This window comes from Hesperophylax consimilis, chromosome 28 (genome assembly GCF_061612785.1).
Source record: "Hesperophylax consimilis isolate HC1 chromosome 28, BYU_Hcon_1.0, whole genome shotgun sequence".
Taxonomy (NCBI): Eukaryota; Metazoa; Arthropoda; class Insecta; order Trichoptera; family Limnephilidae; genus Hesperophylax; species Hesperophylax consimilis.
This window is the reverse complement of record NC_142863.1, coordinates 14,087,867-14,108,661: the sequence shown is the minus strand read 5'-3', so window position 1 is coordinate 14,108,661 and position 20,795 is coordinate 14,087,867. Positions and strand designations below refer to the sequence as shown.

General features: G+C 37.2%; 1 protein-coding gene across 1 annotated transcript in view; it reads right to left on the bottom strand.

Moving 5' to 3' along the window:
- LOC149410218 (5-oxoprolinase) overlaps positions 1–20,795 on the bottom strand; it is a 52,392-nt gene that overhangs the window by 17,805 nt on the left and 13,792 nt on the right. Inside the window, exons 10-18 of the mRNA XM_089648757.1 lie at positions 20,512–20,579; positions 17,942–18,075; positions 14,406–14,557; positions 12,405–12,550; positions 9,749–9,890; positions 8,834–8,966; positions 7,451–7,595; positions 5,846–5,993; positions 1,240–1,352 (exon numbers count right to left, since the gene is read on the bottom strand). Coding sequence (XP_089504883.1) covers positions 1,240–1,352; positions 5,846–5,993; positions 7,451–7,595; positions 8,834–8,966; positions 9,749–9,890; positions 12,405–12,550; positions 14,406–14,557; positions 17,942–18,075; positions 20,512–20,579 — 1,181 coding nt within the window. The remainder of the gene's footprint in view (positions 1–1,239; positions 1,353–5,845; positions 5,994–7,450; positions 7,596–8,833; positions 8,967–9,748; positions 9,891–12,404; positions 12,551–14,405; positions 14,558–17,941; positions 18,076–20,511; positions 20,580–20,795) is intronic.

The following is a 20,795-nucleotide window of genomic DNA, read 5'->3' as shown; positions in this document are numbered from 1 at the left end:
AATGTTTTAGTGAATCATCATGGATCACATATTTTTGTGACATGCCGATGAATCACATATGCGAGATCCACGTGTGTGATGTCTTATTCATGTCTTCTTACAGAATATAAAGCTTAATTTTTCACATAATAATCACATGTGACAGCTGCGTATACATGAATCAACACGTACCCGAAGGATTTTAACTAGCGATACTTGAGCATATTTGGAGCACATTTTACAATTAAAAACAAAAAAATATATTTACATTGACTATAGAAAACATGTGAACATACAAATATTTACATTGACTATAGAAAACATGTGAACATACAAATTGTGTTTTTAAGTATAACAATGGTATCTCTTCACCTCCTCACTAGGGAGTCCTGTGCTGAGGCGGACTAAAGTAATTTAATTCCATTTAAGTAGGTGTGTTTTCTGTTGTTTTTATTGTTTTCTCATTGACCGTTTTAGTGCTAATCAATTTTTTCTATACACATATTGATTAATTTAGAGGAAAAAATAATGGTGTTAAATAAAACACTCTAATTTAGACATATATCAATCAATTTTATTAATTCTTTTTGCATTATAAAGAAAAAATGTTTATTGATATGAATATGAAAAAATAAGCATTAAATACCAATTTTATTTCTTTTTGAAATTGAAATTGATCATTTGTTGCTTTAGAAAACACTTTTGTCGGAGGAATTTTGGCAAAATTTGGTGTTTCTTCTGTTTCTGAAGATGAAGAGGAGATAGAAGGCTCACTTTCAATCCTCAATCTTTTTCTTCGATGCGTTATAATACTGCTATCGTCACTATTTGTATCTGTTGTTTCACCTCCCGTAGAATCACTAGGAATCGAATCAACGTTCGAAATAGCACGTGACATAGCTATTTTTTTTAAATAATATAAAAAAATGGAAAAAATTTATTTTTAAATGTGTAAGAATGCACTCTCGTTATAAATTGAGGTTAGCGTACGTCCACTCCCGTGGAGCACCAAAAACACACTGAAACTCGCAGCGCTCCTGCGCCGCAATTTTCGATACAGACGATCGCAGCGCTTTTGCGACGCTTGGCATTCTAACGGTTAACCTCTTTCAGCCAGATTTTAATTCTTGAATTATACTCATCACACATTTCTATTCATTTTATATCTGGGGAAAGGATGTTGACATTTTGAAGGATGTTGTACTGTATTGATGTAAAACATAACATTACTCAGTAAAATATAGATTGAATGAAATATACTTGTGAAAGACGGGTGTAATGACAGTCAGGTCCGGTAAGTGGGAGCCCCCGGCCTTGGGGTGGTTGGAAAGGATCACATCCCCCTCCTCCAGGCTGTCTCCACGAACACTTATCTGGAATTCACTTATCAGTGTTGGCAAAGGATATATACATATAGATATTAGGTCTACATAGGAGGCTCTGAGGAAAATAATTCCTAGGGTCTATGTGTCTTTGGGAATACTGTGTGGAGGGTCTTTTTAGGAAAGGTAGGAGAGGAAGTTCTGGGAAGGAAAAATATGTGATGGGTGGGTAGGAATCTGGTAGTCAGAGTGTCCAGGAGTCTACGCTCTATGAACCCGGGCACCCCAGCTAAGTGACCAAATTGTCACGAAAATAATTCCTATTGTCGAAAATAATTATTTTTCCTGACTTTACCTGGCCAGTGAAGGAATAAATTCACAAGCTTGAATTTGACTGGCAACATTTTTTTGGCAATTTTGGAACCGTTTCCGCCAGTGACGTCACTTTTTGAATTCTCGCCGTTTGGGGTGCGACAACGATTCGATTATGTCACATAATCAAAGTTATTGACTTGCTTTTTAGCTTTCGGGCAATACTTGTTGTTAAGGATGATTGTGCCGCGTGCCATCGTGATATTTTGAGTTTTCAAAATGAGTACTCTCTTTTCGTTTTTAATTTAAAGTGTGCTGAGTGACACCGGGAGATTTGCTTTTGCTTGCTAATCGAAAGCCATCTGTCGCTGGAGATGATGAGGAGTACTTATTTAATAATCATGCTGTCGTTCACGCAAATGCCTTATTTGTGGGCCCCCTCGATGGAAAAGGCCTCGACGTGTGCCATCTACCAGCATTTTGTCGGCTACCCTCGCTTTAAGGAGCGAGCTCGCATTTGAATGAATCAGCTTCACCTGCCTTCTGCCCATCCGAGTTGTTCCACGTACTTTCTACGTAGATTTTTTAGATTAGCTCAGTTTTACGTCGGGTCCACAGGTATGATGGTTGTTTGATAATCATTTTTGCAAATGCTGATTACTAATAAGTTTAATATATATTATATGATTGCTCATAAGAAACTCTTTTTATTCAGAACAAAAGATAGAACCTTCTTCCAATAACAGCACAATCTTTGCCATAGCCCACCTTAACCTGAAAGGGTCTCAACAGCCCCGGCAATAATTTATACATGACATTTAACACCCCAACGCTTTTACATGTTATAAAAAGTAACAAACCACTTGAGGTGACCTTTGGCAGAGGCGGTTCCCATACCCGTCTCCCGAATTTCATTATGTCCTTATTAATCATCTGCTTCACAATTGATATTGTTACCTACACACTATAAAACGTATAAATATAACATTTTTATTTTGTATTTATTAGAAACTATCCAATCTATGACTGTCCAACTGGGAAGGTTTCTTGTTTTAGGACAATCAAATTGATGGGTTTAGTTCATATGAAGTAGGAAATGCAACACACAATAAATTCATATCAATGGAGAAATTACATAACATTGTGGAAATTACTTTCATGTTTATAATATAAGAGATAAGTTAGGTAAGCATCATAATTATTTTCATTTTTTCTATGATGTGTAATAATTAGGATCCGGAATCGCGGTGGCTTTTCCAGTGCTGTACTCAAGGGAAAAATAATTACCTACTTATGAAACGATGATGTAGTGCAATATCTGGAATCATGGTTTTAAATATGTCTACTCTTGTCGGTGCTTTCAAAAATATTTTTTTAACACAGGAAATAAGATCATCCACTTTCTTATATTTATCCCGCACAGTTGAAGCGACTAGATTTAGTGAATGAGCCAAACAGGTAAAGTGTATCATATTAGGAAACACATCTTTAAGTTCGCATCCGGCTTTTAGCATATAAGGAGCAGAGTCTGTTGTTAAAATTAAAAGTTTTTCGAAATTATTAACTGCAGATTCGTGCCACAAAAAAATTAAACTGTTTTTTACAAAATCCTTTATGGTTTCGGCATTGGTTTTTGGTAAAACCTTGCTAGCAATCAAATATGACCAAGTTACAATGTCTCCTAGTGGTTTTACGACCAGATTAGCTATATTGCGTCCAAACTTATCGGTCGTTTCATCAACTGTCGCCCATATATATGAATGTCCTAATTTTTTTCTGATATCGTTAATTTCACTACAAAACACTTTATTTAAATACACTTTTCGGAGAGTAGATTCACTCGGAAGATCCATAGTCGAACATTTACAACACAAATATTTCGAAAAAAAAAGACGGAAATTAAAATTGTCTAGTTTTGTCCATGGAATATTAGAACATATTAAAAACATAGCTAAATCAAAATAGAAATCTGTTTTACACTTATCATTTGTCTTCATTATCAAATGATTTCTGCTTGAAACGTGCTTAGTTACTGAATATTTTTTTAATTGTTTTAAAGAAATATCACACTCGTCACAATAAATCACCCCACGATCAAATTTTAGCTCAGGATGGGGTTTTATCCACTTATTTATTAGATTAATTGAAGGTACTATAAACGCGGCCATGGTGCTGATTGATGAATACTAATTCGTAACTAACTTCTAAAAAATGAAATATTTCCTATCGGCTTGTCGTTTAAAAATATTTGTTTTAAAGTAAGACATACCGATTTACCATTACCTATTGTCTCTTTTCTTTCTCATATTTTGTTCATTGAATAGAAAAAGACGAAATTATTATTATCGATTGCCAACGTGGTACGATAAACAAAAGTATCGGATTTCATATTTCCTGGGCCGAGCTTCAGTTAACAAGTCAAGTAAAGTCATTTTTACCACAAAAAGGACAAAGAGCAGTACGTCACATAATATTATTTTAGTGTGATTGATATAAACCTTTCCACATAAACTCAAATTTTGTATACCGTAGTTGAATCACAGTACTGGCTTACATAGTGATACCAACAAGGAAACTGTATTGTCTTTTATTAATATTGTTTAAATTTAATTTTAACCTTGATTTCATATTTTCAATATATATAAAAATCAATGTATGTTTGGATGTCTGATCTTTGGCAATTTGTTGTTCACACACCTGGAAAGGTTTCTATGTACCTAAAAGTGAGTTCTGGCAACATAAAATTTGTGCATAAAATCCATTGTTTCCTATCCGATTGCAAAGAAACTTTGGTGAGTTATTGTGTGGATGCAAGAAAAGGTTTCTATATATAATGGTGAGCTCTGGTGTTTTGAAATTTGTATAAAATTCCCTTATTTCGTATATTATTCATCTGATTGCGATAAAACTTTGGCGAGTTGTTGTGCAAGTTGTTGTGCACACGCCTGGGAAGGTTTCTATACATAAAAGTGAGCTCTGGCGTTATTAAGTGTGTATAATTTTTTTTTCCTATACCATTCTTCCTATATCAATGAAACTTTGGCCAGTTGTGTGGATGCTAGGAAAGGTTTCTGTAAATAATGGTGAGCTCTGCGTTATGAAATTTTGATCAAAATTCTCTTTTTTCTATATCATTCATCCTATTGTGATGAAACTTTGTTAAATTTTAGTGTTGCGCGCGATTAGTGTCGAAACAAGCAGGGCGAGAAGGGAAGGGAATAAGAATAATAACATGACATTTATATAGCGCACTTCTGTGTTATTTCACTTCAAGTGGAATGTTTTAGTTTCTTCACCACCTAGGATTCTTGCTGCAGAGTCTGCATCGTCTATTTTTGTGTCACCTGTTCCTATAATTCATTTTACTTAACTTAACTTCACTCTATTTTTGTAATATTTATATTTTCTGTAATACCTGCATCAACTGTAAAGCGCCCCTCTCACGAAAGCGGCGCTATACAAATTATCCAATAAATAATAATATTCCCCGTATGAAAATTAATTTCTTTAAAAAATAATGTAAAATTGAGAATTTGTTCAGACCAAGCCTCTAGTATGTATACTACATGCAGCTGCAAAAGGACAGTATGTTTAAAACGAATTTAACCCGTTGAATAACGATAATTTAATTGTTTTGCCTTTAATAATGAGCGGCCCTGGAATTCTTCAAAAAGCCACCGCGATTCCGGATCCTAGTAATAATATATATGTAAGAATTATTATTTTAACTTATTTAAGACGTGTTTATAGTAGGTACATATTATTTGAGTTTGTGAAGTGTGGTGGGATTTTTAGGTCTAGAGTCAATATTTGCCGTTATCGCCAGCCGGGTCTCACTGCTGCCACCCTGGAAATCTACAGTAGTACCGCCCTATGGTATCGTTCCAATTTTATTCTGTTTGTTTCTGTCTCTGCTTTCTTTCAATAAATTTAATTTAATTTTCCATTCTTTTAAACATCCACAAAGAGATTTAAGCTTTTACTGTGCGTATTCAAGTGCTGTAATATAGGTCTTCTTGAAGGCTATTTTCTACCATACCTAGATTGTTTTATTTCCAAGAAATTCCTTGTTATATAATATCTTGTTCCCCTGTTTTCTCTCTATTCAAACGAACTGAAGAAACGAAACCCGCTTGGGCTAACCTGGTAGTCGTGCATACTGTATATTTGATTTCCCTAAGCGGAAGTCCGTGGGAACGCATTATCTAATAGTTAATACATTTTATATTTACCTGATACTTGACAGTCTCCTGCATGGCCCCGAGGTGGACAGGAATGTGAGGGGCATTAGACACCAGGCCACCGTCCGGGCCAAAGAGAGCGCAAGAAAAGTCCAAGCGTTCCTTGATGTTTACAGATATAGAAGTCCTCTGAAGAATTCTGAAAGAATTGAAAAATATCATAAGTCATTCTTCCACAGAGATACGCAAGCATCCTATAGTCTTGTTGTGTAATCACATCGCAAACAACTCGTCGTGCATAGTCTGTACACGTCGCTATTGAAATCACAAGATCAGTGTCACCACCAATCATTATTGAACTCTTGAAATGCCAAAACTAGAATGCTTTTATAACTTCACTTACAACCAAACAGTTGCTACAGATGTCATTTTAGATCATGTCATTCTGTACCGTTGACCGTTTTGTTCCTAGCATTGATTTAAAACACAGCCATTGTTAGAAAATGTCTGACACAAGTGATGCCATGTTTAAGTCTCGACGACGTGAAAGGGAACAACCTCAGCCAACTGGTCGCGGGAGATTACCATCGCTGACGACTTTACAAAATGTGAGCAACTTGTGCCTGGGTACAAACCTCCTATGGCGGTAGTCGCCAAAATACTTGAATAGTCGAGTATCGGATACTTGTGTTTCACTGTGGAAGAGTTGTATAAAATAGATTAGGCAGCCCATCCAGACCGAAATCGTGTTGGTTTGGGGGCATAAGGTGCGGAGATGGGACTCTCATGAACAATACTTACAAACCATGCCAATATTAGCCGAATGTACTAAACATGGCAATGCAATGCGACAGTTGTTGTGTTTTTTGAGTACCAACTGCTCCCAAATATCTAGAGCCAGTTATGGCATATCAAATCGGGGTATGTAAGTGGGGGGGAGTAGTTGGGGGAAGAGAAAAGTTGCCAAATACCTGACCTATTCAGATTTTGTCACCAAACACAGATAAAGCCATTTCAAGCAACTTTTCGATTCTGATTGGTGGTTTTTCCTGGTGAAAGACTACCATTGAAAGTATCCACCAATCTAGAACAAGCCGCAAATGTATCATGTATATTTTATTTTAAATGAATAAATTGTGAAATAACACCAATTAATCCAATAAAATTTACTTGCGCATGCCGGGATTTTAACCTGCGATCTTTGGATTTGTAACGAAGGATTGTAACCAATGAACCACAGAGGCTCTCAAAAATGTAATTTAAATTTTTTTTTATGTACTTTCCTGTTTAATGTCAATGGTTACTACGTCAGTGATGGGTCCACGACTATAATGGTATTAGGGGAAGCAGATGAGATGAGATTAGGTTATCAATATAGTAACCTGATAAAACAGAACATAACATACTGTTGTAACTCCCGGAATTCGACGTTTCTTCCATGAAACTCCGGTATAAACAAAACACTGAAGACTTTTTATTAACGTAAATTATAATAAGAACAGGTGGACAGCCAGTAGCCAGTATAAGTGTCCTTATTACAAGGTGGTAGGAATATTTCTCATGATATTGTAGATCCCTACAATATCGATAGTTCCACAAATATGCTACTAATGCCCTCTGCATTTCACAGCTACTATCCAAAGATATCACACATACCTTCCCATCTGTTCGGCTATAGACATAAACCTGTGCGAGAAGATGCTGAGCTGGATGGAGTCCAGTTCCGTGCCTACCTTCCTGACCCCTCCGGAGCCAATGGTGATCTTGATGTCTCCAAACTTGGTGATGACGGCGCTGCAGTCTGAAATGCACATGTTCTGGATGATTTTTACAGTGTCATACAGATTTATAATAATGCAGTTGCAGTTATAAGTAGATCTCAGTACTAAAAAATTATCAATATTGCTCGGAATTGGCAATAACTCACAAGGTTGGCAATGATTCATAAGCTTGACAATAATGCACAATTTTACAAGAGTTCTCAACAATTACTATTATTGCTCAGGGCTGGCAATAATTCACAAGATTGGCAATAACTCACAATATTGACAATAATTCACAAGGTTAGCAATAACTCACAATATTGACAATAATTCACAAGGTTGGCAATAATTTACAAGTTTAACAAAAATGTACAATTTGACAAGAGTTCTCAACAATTACCATTATTGCTCAGGATTGGAAATAATTCACGAGATTGGCAATAATTCTCAAGATTGACAATAATTTACAAGGTTGGCAATAATGCACAAGCTGACAAGAGTTCTCAACAATTACCATTATTGCTCAGAATTGGCAATAACTCACAAGGTTGGCAATAATTCACAAGGTTGGCAATAATTCACAAGTTTGACAATAATGCACAAGTTGACAAGAGTTCTCAACAATTACTATTACTGCTCAGGACTGGCAATAATTCACAAGATTGGCAATAGTTTACAAGGTTGGCAATAATTCACAAGTTTGACAATAATGCACAAGTTGACAAGAATTCTCAACAATTAGCATTATTGCTCAGGATTGGAAATAATTCACGAGATTGGCAATAATTCTCAAGATTGGCAATAATTTACAAGGTTGGCAACAATGCACAAGCTGACAAGAGTTCTCAACAATTACCATTATTGCTCAGGATTGGAAATAATTCACGAGATTGGCAATAATTCTCAAGATTGGCAATAATTTACAAGGTTGGCAATAATGCACAAGCTGACAAGAGTTCTCAACAATTACCATTATTGCTCAGGATTGGAAATAATTCACAAGATTGTGTCGTCCATAAGCAATAAAAGCAAAAGAAGGTCCGGCAAGGAAGAGTGCCAACTGTCGCCGACCTACGACAGCTATGCAATGAAAGTTATGCATTCTTTGTGAAGGTAGAAACAATTGCGGGACACCGCTGTGCATAAATGCAATCTGTGCTAGTATGGGTGAAGGATGTTGGCGACATGTGGAACCACGACCACAAACAATTATTAGTTCATTGCCCATCTCGTTTCTATTATCTATGGATGGCACCGCACGTCCGACAGAACTGACCTGGCTCCACGAGGATGGTGGACAAGTTGTCCATAATGATGGCGGGACCTTGGATGCGGTGACCAGCACTGAGGCTCTGCAGTCTGTAGACCCCAGTTTTCTTATGACCGCCTTCGAAAAAGACCTCCACTACCTGAAAATAAACATATGCATCTGTGTCTCAACCACTGAACAAATAATCTCTAGAAATGTTATCTACATTCTAGTAGTTCCGTGAACTTCTACTGTTGAACTACATGAATTTTCGAAAATCTGCTGCATCTAACTTTGACTGAGTTACATATTATGATACCTACACGGATAAAACTTACTGATATGAAATACTGTTGATTTATTAAAAATTTGCTAAAATTATTCGTTTTTCTGTTAAAAATGGGACTGCGGGCCTATAACGAATGAATTGAAAGAGTTCCTAACAAAGTATCGGTCAAAAGCAATTGTTTTATGAGGTCAGCAGAACACGTGTTCATACAAACTGATATTGATACTGACATACTTATATTGTAGAATTCCGTCATGATATCTATTTGGAAAAGAACACGATTGTTCTCCATATATTCTGAACGACTAATATTTTATCAGGAAGTTGGCATTCTGTCACTTTAACAAGATCATTTTTCTCCGTATACCTGCCTCAAGAAAGTTTGAAAAAAGAATCGTCATTGTGATAAGTGATATTTCTTTGGATAAATTGTATAATTCTTTATTCGAAATAAAAATAAATTAACACAAAATATATGGTTTATAATAAAAAAGTAGGTACTTAAGTACCTACTTAAAAATCTTATGATTTCAGAGGAAATTTAAGTTTTGATTTCGATTTATAAAATAAGAGATAATTAATGAGACATAATATACTTTTTGAATGCGAGGCCTACTGTTCACAGAGCCACTGGTAATAGAATTATGTCTGACCTTCTCGCACGCTGGTTCCTCGTTTTCTGCGCTGGAGATGGGCTGCTCATTAAGAAAGTTGTTCTTGGCCGCTCCTCTGACACGTACATCGTCCACTAGCACTCCTCTCCCGGCTATTGTGAAGCCAAACTCCGTCTTGTACCTGCAAGAGTAATATATATCTATTTTACGAACGGCTGCATTGATTGTATCCATTATATTATTATTATTATCTGAATATCTTTTTTTTAAATAATTTGTTAGCCTTTTTGCTATGCATAAAAACCTTGTCTTATAAACATTAGTTTATCAATAAAAATAATAATATTTGACAAGTCAAAATATTTCACCAACAAATGTTGATATAATATACCTCGACTCCATCAAGTGGGAAATTCACTAACAAAGCCTTTCCTACAAAAATAAAATTTAGTTGTTTACAAGGGAAAAAAATATAATAAGCAGTAATTGTCTATTGAAGTACTTGTACATATGGAAATATTTGGCGGGTTGGGAATAAGCTGACGTAGCTCAGTGGATACAGAGCACCTGACCGGACATCAGAAGGTGCGGGTTCAATTTCCGTCGGCGGCATTTATTTTTACTCGGAAGATATTTTCAATTTCTATGGATATTTCAGGACAGTAATTAATGCTTATTAATAATTTGTTATCCTTTGTGCTATGCATAAAAAACTTGTCTTTTAAACATTAGTTTATCATTAAAAAATAATGAATATCCTTTTCCACAGACCGTGCGGCTAGCGTTGGAGGCAATTCCCAACGAACAAATAATATTTTTAGTAGCAAACGGGGTAAAATCAAGTAAGTATACAGATGAAATTAATTGTATTCTGACCATAATAAAAAATTCGGATATATCTATTAACGTAGGTCACATAATGGAATATTTTTCAAGAAACATCAATACATATATGTAGCTGTTGAGTCACATTGTTTCATGCCTTGATAAAACTCATTCTGGCTTCATTTTTGCTATGGTTAGGAATGCGATATAAATAGTTTTAGAAAAAGAGAACACCAAGCTTTCTCTTTGCATTTAAAAGTTTACCAGATTAGTGGAAAAATTCGCTAATCTGACAGAATTTGTAACTAACATGATATTATTATATTGTTTAGGTCAAGGGTCGAGAGAGACTAGTTCAGAGACACTTCTAGTGAGACGAGTCAAATATTAAGTAAACAGAATTCCAACATTTTCATAGAGCCAAAACAATACGTAATATGTTGTAATTTGACGTTGCGTTTATTCTTTAGAACGCCCTTTTTAGGGGCTTCTGCGTATTTTGAATATATTATCAAATAAATCCAACATTGTTAACGAAAATTTTCGTGAATAGCATTGAAATAGTTATTTCCAAGGGCTAGTTGTATTTTAATACAGTACTTAGTGCGAGCACGCAAATATAGAGTCATGCCGTCTGAGTATCATGCTTTTCTAACGAGGCAGTGGAGTAAAGGTGACGCTGGATTTGAAGAGTTGCTGTTTAGTATTGAAACGCTTTTATGGTTATTCCAATCCGGTTCCTACCTAAATTGCCTTCTCCCTTGTTTATTCCATTTCCTAAAGGTTTTACCTTCAAAAAAGGCAAGAGTTATTATTTGATATTATTGTCATTTCCTACCTAAATTGCCTTCTCCCTTGTTTATTCCATTTCCTAAAGGTTTTACCTTCGAAAAAGGCAAGTGTTATTATTTGATATTATTGTCATTTCCTACCTAAATTGCCTTCTCCCTTGTTTATTCCATTTCCTAAAGGTTTTACCTTCGAAAAAGGCAAGAGTTATTATTTGATATTATTGTCATTTCCTACCTAAATTGCCTTCTCCCTTGTTTATTCCATTTCCTAAAGGTTTTACCTTCGAAAAAGGCAAGTGTTATTATTTGATATTATTGTCATTTCCTACCTAAATTGCCTTCTCCCTTGTTTATTCCATTTCCTAAAGGTTTTACCTTCGAAAAAGGGAAGTGTTATTATTTGATATTATTGTCATTTCCTACCTAAATTGCCTTCTCCCTTGTTTATTCCATTTCCTAAAGGTTTTACCTTCGAAAAAGGCAAGTGTTATTATTTGATATTATTGTCATTTCTTAACTAAATTGCCTTCTCCCTTGTTTATTCCATTTCCTAAAGGTTTTACCTTCGAAAAAAGCAAATGTTGTTATTTGATTTTATTGTCGTCGTTGCATATTTGTCGCACCCTCGTAGTAATTGTCGAAAAGCGATGTAATTAATCAGCCCCAATTGTCATACATTAGATTGATATTGTGTGTTATCGAGAGTGATCGAAGAGCCGATGAGGCGATTCATGTGGTAATACAAAAAATGTTCGTTTTGTGAACAATTACTAGATGTACATCTATGGATTATAGTTCCCAGATCAAGACCAACAACGGAACTTCCAAATGAAGCCACAACATTCACAAGGTAAAGACTTCCTTTCCATTCCTATTACTTCCTGGTGATAAACACGATTGTTCAATCTTATTTTTTTGTTCAAATTGATTCAAATAAATCGTCGAGTATCAATCGATTCGATATGCAACAGCTGCAAATGCTTATGAAAAGAGCTGCGGTCTGTCGAGCCCTGGTCTAGACTTGACTAGACCACAATGTGTAGAAATACTGTTTAATTTTCAATGAATTTTAGACTAACCTCTGTAAGAAAGTGTGGACAAAGTCCCCGTATCTAGTGGTGTTGGCATCAACCAATGGTGCTGGGATGCACATGAGGGCGCAGTCCGTTCCATCGTAACGCATGTGCAGGTAGGGCTCCAGCACTATCTGGGACTCCGAGAAGCCCTGGAAATCAAAATGGATTATTTACTGATTTCTTTTACTAACTTTTTTTATGTGAATACTGCAAGTGTAATCTAATTTTTTGGAGACGGTAAGACAATCAAGGGCAGCCCATCATTGAAATTGCCAGCAGTGCATTACATTGTACCTAGTGTGTAATTTTGGGGTACCTACTATAATTCATTCTACTAAGTTATATTTGTAAGCTAATTGATTAAATAAAACTGCTAGGTCAGCATTCCCAAAATCATCTCAAAAGTAAAGGACATGCAATTCATCGTTAAAAATATAGCAAAATCGTTTGAATTTATCGCGCACGAGTTCCAATGTGTAAATGTCATAGCGCTAACATTGTACATTAGTATGTATTTCTAGGTGAATACATTCCAGACGCATTAGATTACGCATGATCAAAGCGATGCAAAATTCACTCGCCGTCAAGGCGTTTCGATAATGCACGGGGTGAGTTATATATATGCACTGCTCTAACACCTGATTTGACGTTAAGAGTGTAATCTGTCTCGCTCATGTCACCGTTTCGGCTAAGTCGGGCTGTCTCGATACCTCCCGATGCTATTTCAGTAGTATGGTAAAACATGGCTCTGTGCATATCGGGTTATGCACGGCCCGCTTGCCATTGCGCGGGACTCTTGTACTAGAATATAGCTCAAATAATGACCAAGCGAGAATTACGACCGGAGCATACATTCGTACATCGATGACTGCGGCACAGGTGTAGTTGAAGTCAAGCAGTGTAATGCACAAATGCACGAACCAAGGAACCGCCTCTTTCCTCAATCGGCATGGAATGCCGTTGGCGCAAACTGGATGGAAGGCAAATTTTCTCCAAGCAGACCAACGAAAGGTAAAAAGTAATACTTTTCGCTATCTTTTGACTGAGGGATAGTGCACTTTCTTTTAGAAAAAAATCTTTTCGTAAACCAATATATTTGGTTCCGGCGAAATTTTGGATCCACTCCACAGTTCGGAAGCAGTGAGAGTGAATCCGGATTTGTTCCTTTATATATTTTGCGAACTCGGAGTGAGTCAAACGCCATCGGAATCAGATTCAGTGAACTTCTACAACTGCGTAGAAATGTAGGGTATACGTTTGTTGTGTTTACCCGCTGTACACCGGTGCCATAGAGCGCAATGGCGCAAGTTTCTCGGAGCATCTTCTATTGAAATACCAGCATTTAAGATGTTTATGTTACTTTTAACTGTTTTGGTAAAATATGTAAATCAACTTAACCCTTCCGCACCAGAGGGGGATAACACATGTCCCCCAAACGAGAGTTCTGTGCGATTCTGAGTTATTTTTTTTACAACATCTGTTCTATAATTTAGGTAATCCTAGAAAAAGGATACCTATTCGGTAATCGATCTGCTATTAAAAAAATATTATCCCATTACTATTTTTAAGATATTAAATAATATCAATCCTATTCAGATGAAATTACTCTACCCTCCCTCACCGCGGTTCCCATTTCCTCGCTCCAGGGATGACGCAAAAGGGTACATTTTACTGGATAGGGCTACAATCATCGACCGAGTATTATCGCTACAATAATGTGTATTTAAGTTGTGCACGATTTTGTACCATGTTTCTCTTTTACCGTTTTGCATTACTTAATAATTGACTGCTGAACGAAGATGAGCAATGTCCAGTTAAAACAGTAGGTACAAAAAAAATTTGAACTAATATGTGAGTGGTACTGGAAAGGGCAAAAGGAATATTGAGAGAAATGATCACTCCGCGATAACCTAGTAACCCTCCTTTGGGTGACACGTGATTTTTACATTCAATTACGTAAAGATTAAAAGATGGAGAAGTGGTTAATCACAAAATTAATTATACCTGTGCTAGTAGCTTGTCCTTGCAGATGGTTGAAAGGTTATCCAACTCACTGGCCAATTGGTCAAAGTTCTCGGGTGAGTACCGGAGAGCACACGGCACTTGAGCCTCATGGACCACGTCAGCCAGAGCCATCCCGTACGCAGACAAAATACCTGGACAAAACAAATCATCAGTTTGTAATACGAGAACAATCTCCTCCAGGCTGTAGTCAAATAGCTCAGCGCGCCCCAACATCACCACATCCTCACTGTGCCCACGCAACACATTGAGCCGCTCTCAACTTGCAAATAAACTATTAAATTAAGCAGTCAAAGGGGGTAAACAATGTGTATAAAATCAATATGGATTATAACATCAGCTCCTGTGACGGCCTCACTCGGTTTCGTATAATATCATTACTAATATTTTGCGTCCAGTCACTCGATCGACCAATCACTGAAATGCACGTTGGGAAGATTGTTTCTGTTGAAGCAGACTAGATTATAGACTTTAAACGTAATCAGACATGATTGCGTCATTGAAACATTAAATTACTTACTTGTCTCTAGGTAACCGTTCATTCTCTGCTTCAAAGCTCTGTTACATATAAGATTTGTAACAAGGTGTGTGTACATCACTTTACTTACATCGCATCTATGGTCTTGGTGTGTGGGACCTTTAAGTACCTACACATTGTCATTTTGCTATTGGTCAAATTGACAGCCCTGGAATTCTGACTTAGAGAGTTGTCAAACCTGAGGGAGAAAAGATCTGTGATTTGCATTGGAAGCAGTCGCCATTCTTTGATCACCAGCTCAGAGCAGCGGGCATTCCTCTTGGCTGAGGTTCGATGAACACATTCGCCAATTTTTGTGAGCATCAGCTTCGCATATGGAGCATTGACCATTGGATTGATGGAATCGGATGGCATCTGCCGATCCTCATTGGTTAAGAGGGACCCTTTTAAAGACCAGCAGCGTGAGGCTGTTTTGCATTGGACTACAAGATTATTTTTTTGGATAAATTATAAACTGGGAGTTGCTGTGAAGAACTGGAATCTACTACTTCGCACCAAGAACGAACTGGTATCACACCTTCATTTTACCTATGCAAGCCCTTTGCCAGACAGATTATATAGTAGGATGCTAATTAATTTCTTTTTTATTATGTCATTTTGTGGTAATACATTTTTAGTATTCTTAAATATTTTTTATTTCTAGATAATGATGGAGTTTTACCTACCATTAAAACTCTTATTATGTTGCCTTCCTCATCCAGAACATATATATTATGTGAGAGACGACATGTCGATTCTTGTCATAGTGGTCTGATCCTACTTCCTTTTTCCTGTTTTGGTAATCCTGGGATGACATCATCTACTCGCTCTGTGATTGGTTGTTTGTTTTGTCACCGGCAGTTGGCGTCTCGCGTCGTTTCATTTGTCAATTATAATCTCACCAAGCAGTGATTAAATATAGCAAGCGAGGCAACCCTTGGGGTCTGCGAGATCTGAGCCCTGACACTTGCCCCACCAAGTCTCTGCAACTGGGAGACAAGCTTGTCTTCATTAAAAGGTGCGATACCGTTGGAGGAATTTTATCCAGGGCTGATTTCTCCGATGGAGTTTTGCACAACTCCAGGATACGATGGCGTCGCCGCTCAACGATTTCCGCCCGCTTCCCACAAGCTATCTGAAGGATTGCATCGTTTTTTGCAATACTTCCCCCAAGGACATCCTGAAATTTCTCCGCTAGGGTCTTCGGCGAAAGTTCGGTGTCAGGCTGACAGCTCCAGGTTAGGACGCTCTGTATAGAGTCCTGGATGACCTGCCTTTGTTGGAGCGCCACGTGAGTAATTGCTGCAAAGGCCCTTTCCATTCCTGTGAGTTGAGCACATGCCGGCGTGAGGGAATTGAGCTCGCAATTTACTTCCAACTCTTTGAATCCCGGGTCTGCTGCATATTCTTTTAATGCCTTTGCGTAGCGTACGTTACACCAACCGGGAGTATCAAAATTTTGCAGGCGCTCCACCATCTTTAACATAGCATCTGTCGGTGCTCCCATTAACGGTTCCTTTAATGCAACTGTGGGATCCGGCACACGAAAAATCGGAGCAGCGGATGTACCACAAGCACTGGTGCCTGGCGCGTCTATAGGGTTTGACAAAGACTCGCCGTCAATTTCGGAACCCTCAAACTCACTCGCGTCAGAATTGCCGGCGGCCGCGGCATCTCGCCTGAACACGAAACGCTGCAGATCGCTTAACTGGCGCGTCAATTTCTTGAGCATCTTCTTTTGCGATATCTTTTTGCGCCTTTTGTTTTTAGGCCGCGAACAACCCGAACTCGAAGACGAATCCGAATTCTCGCTGCGACGTCTGTGTGTAGAGGAGGAATCGATATCCTCGCTACGGCGTTTGTGCGTAGATTTCGTCGGAACTACGGTAGACATTATGACGCAACAAATCTGACCGTTATACTGCGTTCTTCCCGCCAAATGCACAACGCGTAATCTACACAAAGCACTATTTTTTCTTTTCACGAAAAGGAAACACTCTCAAGGAAGTTATTTCACTCGTTTTTGAGTTATCTCAGCACTTATGTATTTGAAAAAAAAAAAACTTAGCGCGAGATAATTCGACCACATTCGAAAGAATTTCGATGTCAATTGACAAATGAAACGACGCGAGACGCCAACTGCCGGTGACAAAACAAACAACCAATCACAGAGCGAGTAGATGATGTCATCCCAAGATTACCAAAACAGGAAAAAGGAAGTAGGATCAGACCACTATGACAAGAATCGACATGTCGTCTCTCACAAAATATATATGTTCTGGATGAGGAACGGCAGTACATAATACACCCATCCTTACTTTTATTTGTTGCCACTTAATCCCACGGTAACAGCTCTTCGAGCTGTTGTAATTTGTTTGTCCTTTGGGGGTTTGTCAAACAAAAGGTTATCAAGGACTGTTGATCACGGAACAATGAATTGGTGCATTGATGTGCAACAAAAACAAAGTCGGAGGCAGAACCGAGAGAGATTGATTAACACTCATTGAGATGGGGATGTCAGCATTTATTGCATGTGAGGAAGAGGTGAAACCATCAGCAACCGTATGAATCGATCTCCTCCCCAAAAATTCAGAAAGAAGAAAGTGACCAAGAGATGGACCGAGGAAGAGGTGGATAGATTGCTTGGAAAATAATTGGAGCAGGACAGGAATGACTGAGGACTGGAGGCGAATAGCGAGGGACCACAGCCAGCGAAGAGCATTTGTGTAGGTGATCCAAATTCCACCCTGGGGCGTACATAGCACGAATAAGGAAAGAAGAAAGTGACCAAGAGATGGACCGAGGAAGAGGTGGATAGATTGCTTGGAAAAGGATTGGAGCAGGACGGGAATGACTGAGGACTGGAGGCGAATGGCGAGGGACCACAGCCAGCGGAGAGCATTTGCGTAGGTGATGCAAATCCCACCCTGGGGCGTACATAGCACGAATAAGGAAAGAAGAAAGAAGTTAATAACAATTCCAATTAAATAATAATATTCACCTGCATATTTGTGCACGAACACTGTGTTGATGGCGAGCGAGCGTGCGATAGAGCATGCATGCTGCCCACCGGCGCCACCAAAGCAGGCCAGTGCGTGGTGGGATGTGTCGTAACCTCGGGCTGTTGTTAGTGCCCTGGAAATACATACACGTACATGTTTATTGATTTACATAATTTCAACATTTGAGGATTCGCCGCCCATTTATATAAATATCCTGATATCAAAGGCTTCTGTCTTTTGAACAGTGACAGTTATGTTTGTATCAAAGTCTTCTTAAAATACTCATTATTTCTCTTAAATACTCATTTTCAATAGCTTTTTTATAATATTAATACGTAGTACCAAAGATGATTGATCTTAAATGACTGGAGAGTCCTGTCAGTGACAGATATGTTTTTATATTTATTTAAAATATATATTTTTTTTAATATCTTTTATAATATTACTAGAATGAAATGTAATTGACACGAAAAATCCTTTTAAATGACTTAATACGAGTATGTTGCCTGTTCAGTGTCTTTTTTTGTAAAATACTATAATCAAAGATAATTGATACCAAATAATAAAAAAAATGTTGGCATTATTTCAATTTATTACCCCTAGCAAAAATCCCGCAAATCCCGCGGAATTTTTGAAAAGATGTGGGTTTTGTAAACCGTAGTCCCCACTCCAGTTTTCCTGGTAAACCAGGATCCTCCTCTCCTCGCGGTCCAGCTAGGTCACTCCAACGCATCGGTGACCTTCATCTGCTTCTCCTGTCAAACACTTTTCCAGTGAGAATAAGTTCCTTCAGATTCCAGTACCCAATTTGATGAGCAACGTGTACAAAATATCAAAGTTTGATACATCTCAGTAGTCTGCCGCTCAATTCTCCAACAACTTCTACAATAGGCTGTTATTTTTACTAGTTGAAAGCACAAAATCAACCTCTATAATTCGCTGGTATTTGTATGTCAAATACAGTATTCCGCCTCATGCGCCAAGCTTTATGCACTGACGGATTGGGTTATGTTTTTCTTACACACTCAGTTACTATACCGCTGTTTAGTTTGCTCTAGCAGACCATTTTACCAGTTACATTTTTTCAGTCAGTTGTTTTATATTTCTGTTAGTTTTCTGTGTATTAGTAGCAACTGTCGAAAGTGTTTCTATTATTTCCACGTTTTCGTTCGAATAAGTTTACAAAATGGAGTCCTTTCATGAGCGTAAACTTGACACCTTAACATTACAGTACATGTACAAATTTCATAATAAAAACTGTTTTTACAAAATTCCTGTTGTAATTTCGAGCATATTTTATATGTATGCACTCTAATCCGCCGCTTTCGCTAATAGGACGATTGCCCGGTTTAGTGAATACATAAATAAAGGATAGTATCCCAATTTATTTATTTATTCATTTATTTATTAGAAACAAACAGCTTTTAGATAATATACAATGATAGATATAAATATACAAGTTAACTGAAGTCAAGCCACAGAAGTTTCTTATGCTAATGTTCATCGGAAATTAAGTTTTAATATCTTTAAAATTAATTTGGTGTTAAAGGAAGGGGAGAGGAAGAGGAAAATAGGAAGAGGATAGGAGATGCTCCCGATACATTCCACACTCTCATATTAATAATCGATCGTACGTATTACTTCATATCGATATTTCTTTAGGTTATTACCAAAAATGTCAATGCTGTAAAATTTTGTATTATATTGTGCACATATACGAGGAATTGGGGAATTTTTTCGAATGTTTGTTCTACAAGAGGGTAGATAAAATAAATCAGATTGTCGGGTTGATCTAGACGGAATATGAAGATTTATTAAATTGGTAAGTTCTGGTGAGCCCAGACCATTATTTAGGATTTTAACCACTCAGAACATTAGAACGTCAAAAGACGTAAATATGATAATAGCGGTCAAGACATTAGAACGTCTTTTCACGTAAACGCGCGAGATTTTACAAAAATCGATTTATTTCCATCACTAGTATACGGATTGCCATGATTTAAAAAACAGAGTATCGATAATGAATAACGCTACGCGTCTGTATTCAAGAATATCTATGGAACGTAGAGTTGCATTATCTAAGCCGATTGAATCTGTCATCTTGTTCGTTCATAATTTATTGCGTTTCTAAATAATTTATTAAAAATATTTTAGTTTGAACGGTTAATATTTTGAGGTGACTAATAGTTTTTAATTATATTTCTTCAATATATAAAGTGTTATTTCTTTATGATAAAAATGATAATTAATATTTACGTATTACAACACAATGCGATAGTGGATTTCATAATCTTTCCAAAACATTTTTTAGAATGAGGCTACGTTTCCCAAAACGTGAGTTATGAAGCTTTTAGCAAAACTCGTAAATAACACAAAAATTATCACGTTTTGACAGTTCTCAAAGGAACACATAGTAGATAAAAGTCTTTGTCTGAGAGGTTAAACAATAAGATTTGATCAAAAATTAGACGTCGTGTTTGGAGGGAGTTAAAATTATGAAATTTAATGGATTCGGTATAATTTGAGAAGTAGTAGTTTATAATTTAGCAAAAGGACTATTGTCACAAACCTGATAGGACGGCACATTGCTTCGTTGGCCACCTCGACGAATCCCATGGCCACTTCTTCAAGCGACATCTGTTGAAAAACACGGTGAAAATTAGATTAACCTAATTGTGTTAATCAATTAGGGAAACTTCAAAATAACAAATTATTAATTAATACTGGCGGTTTATGCGAAAGTCATTCTTCAGAAAGCCAGTGTCAAGTTAGCTTCCCAGAAGCTGGGTGTACTGTACAGAGCCTGCAGATACTTTAATAGTACACAACTGCTGACCGTGTACAAATCACAAT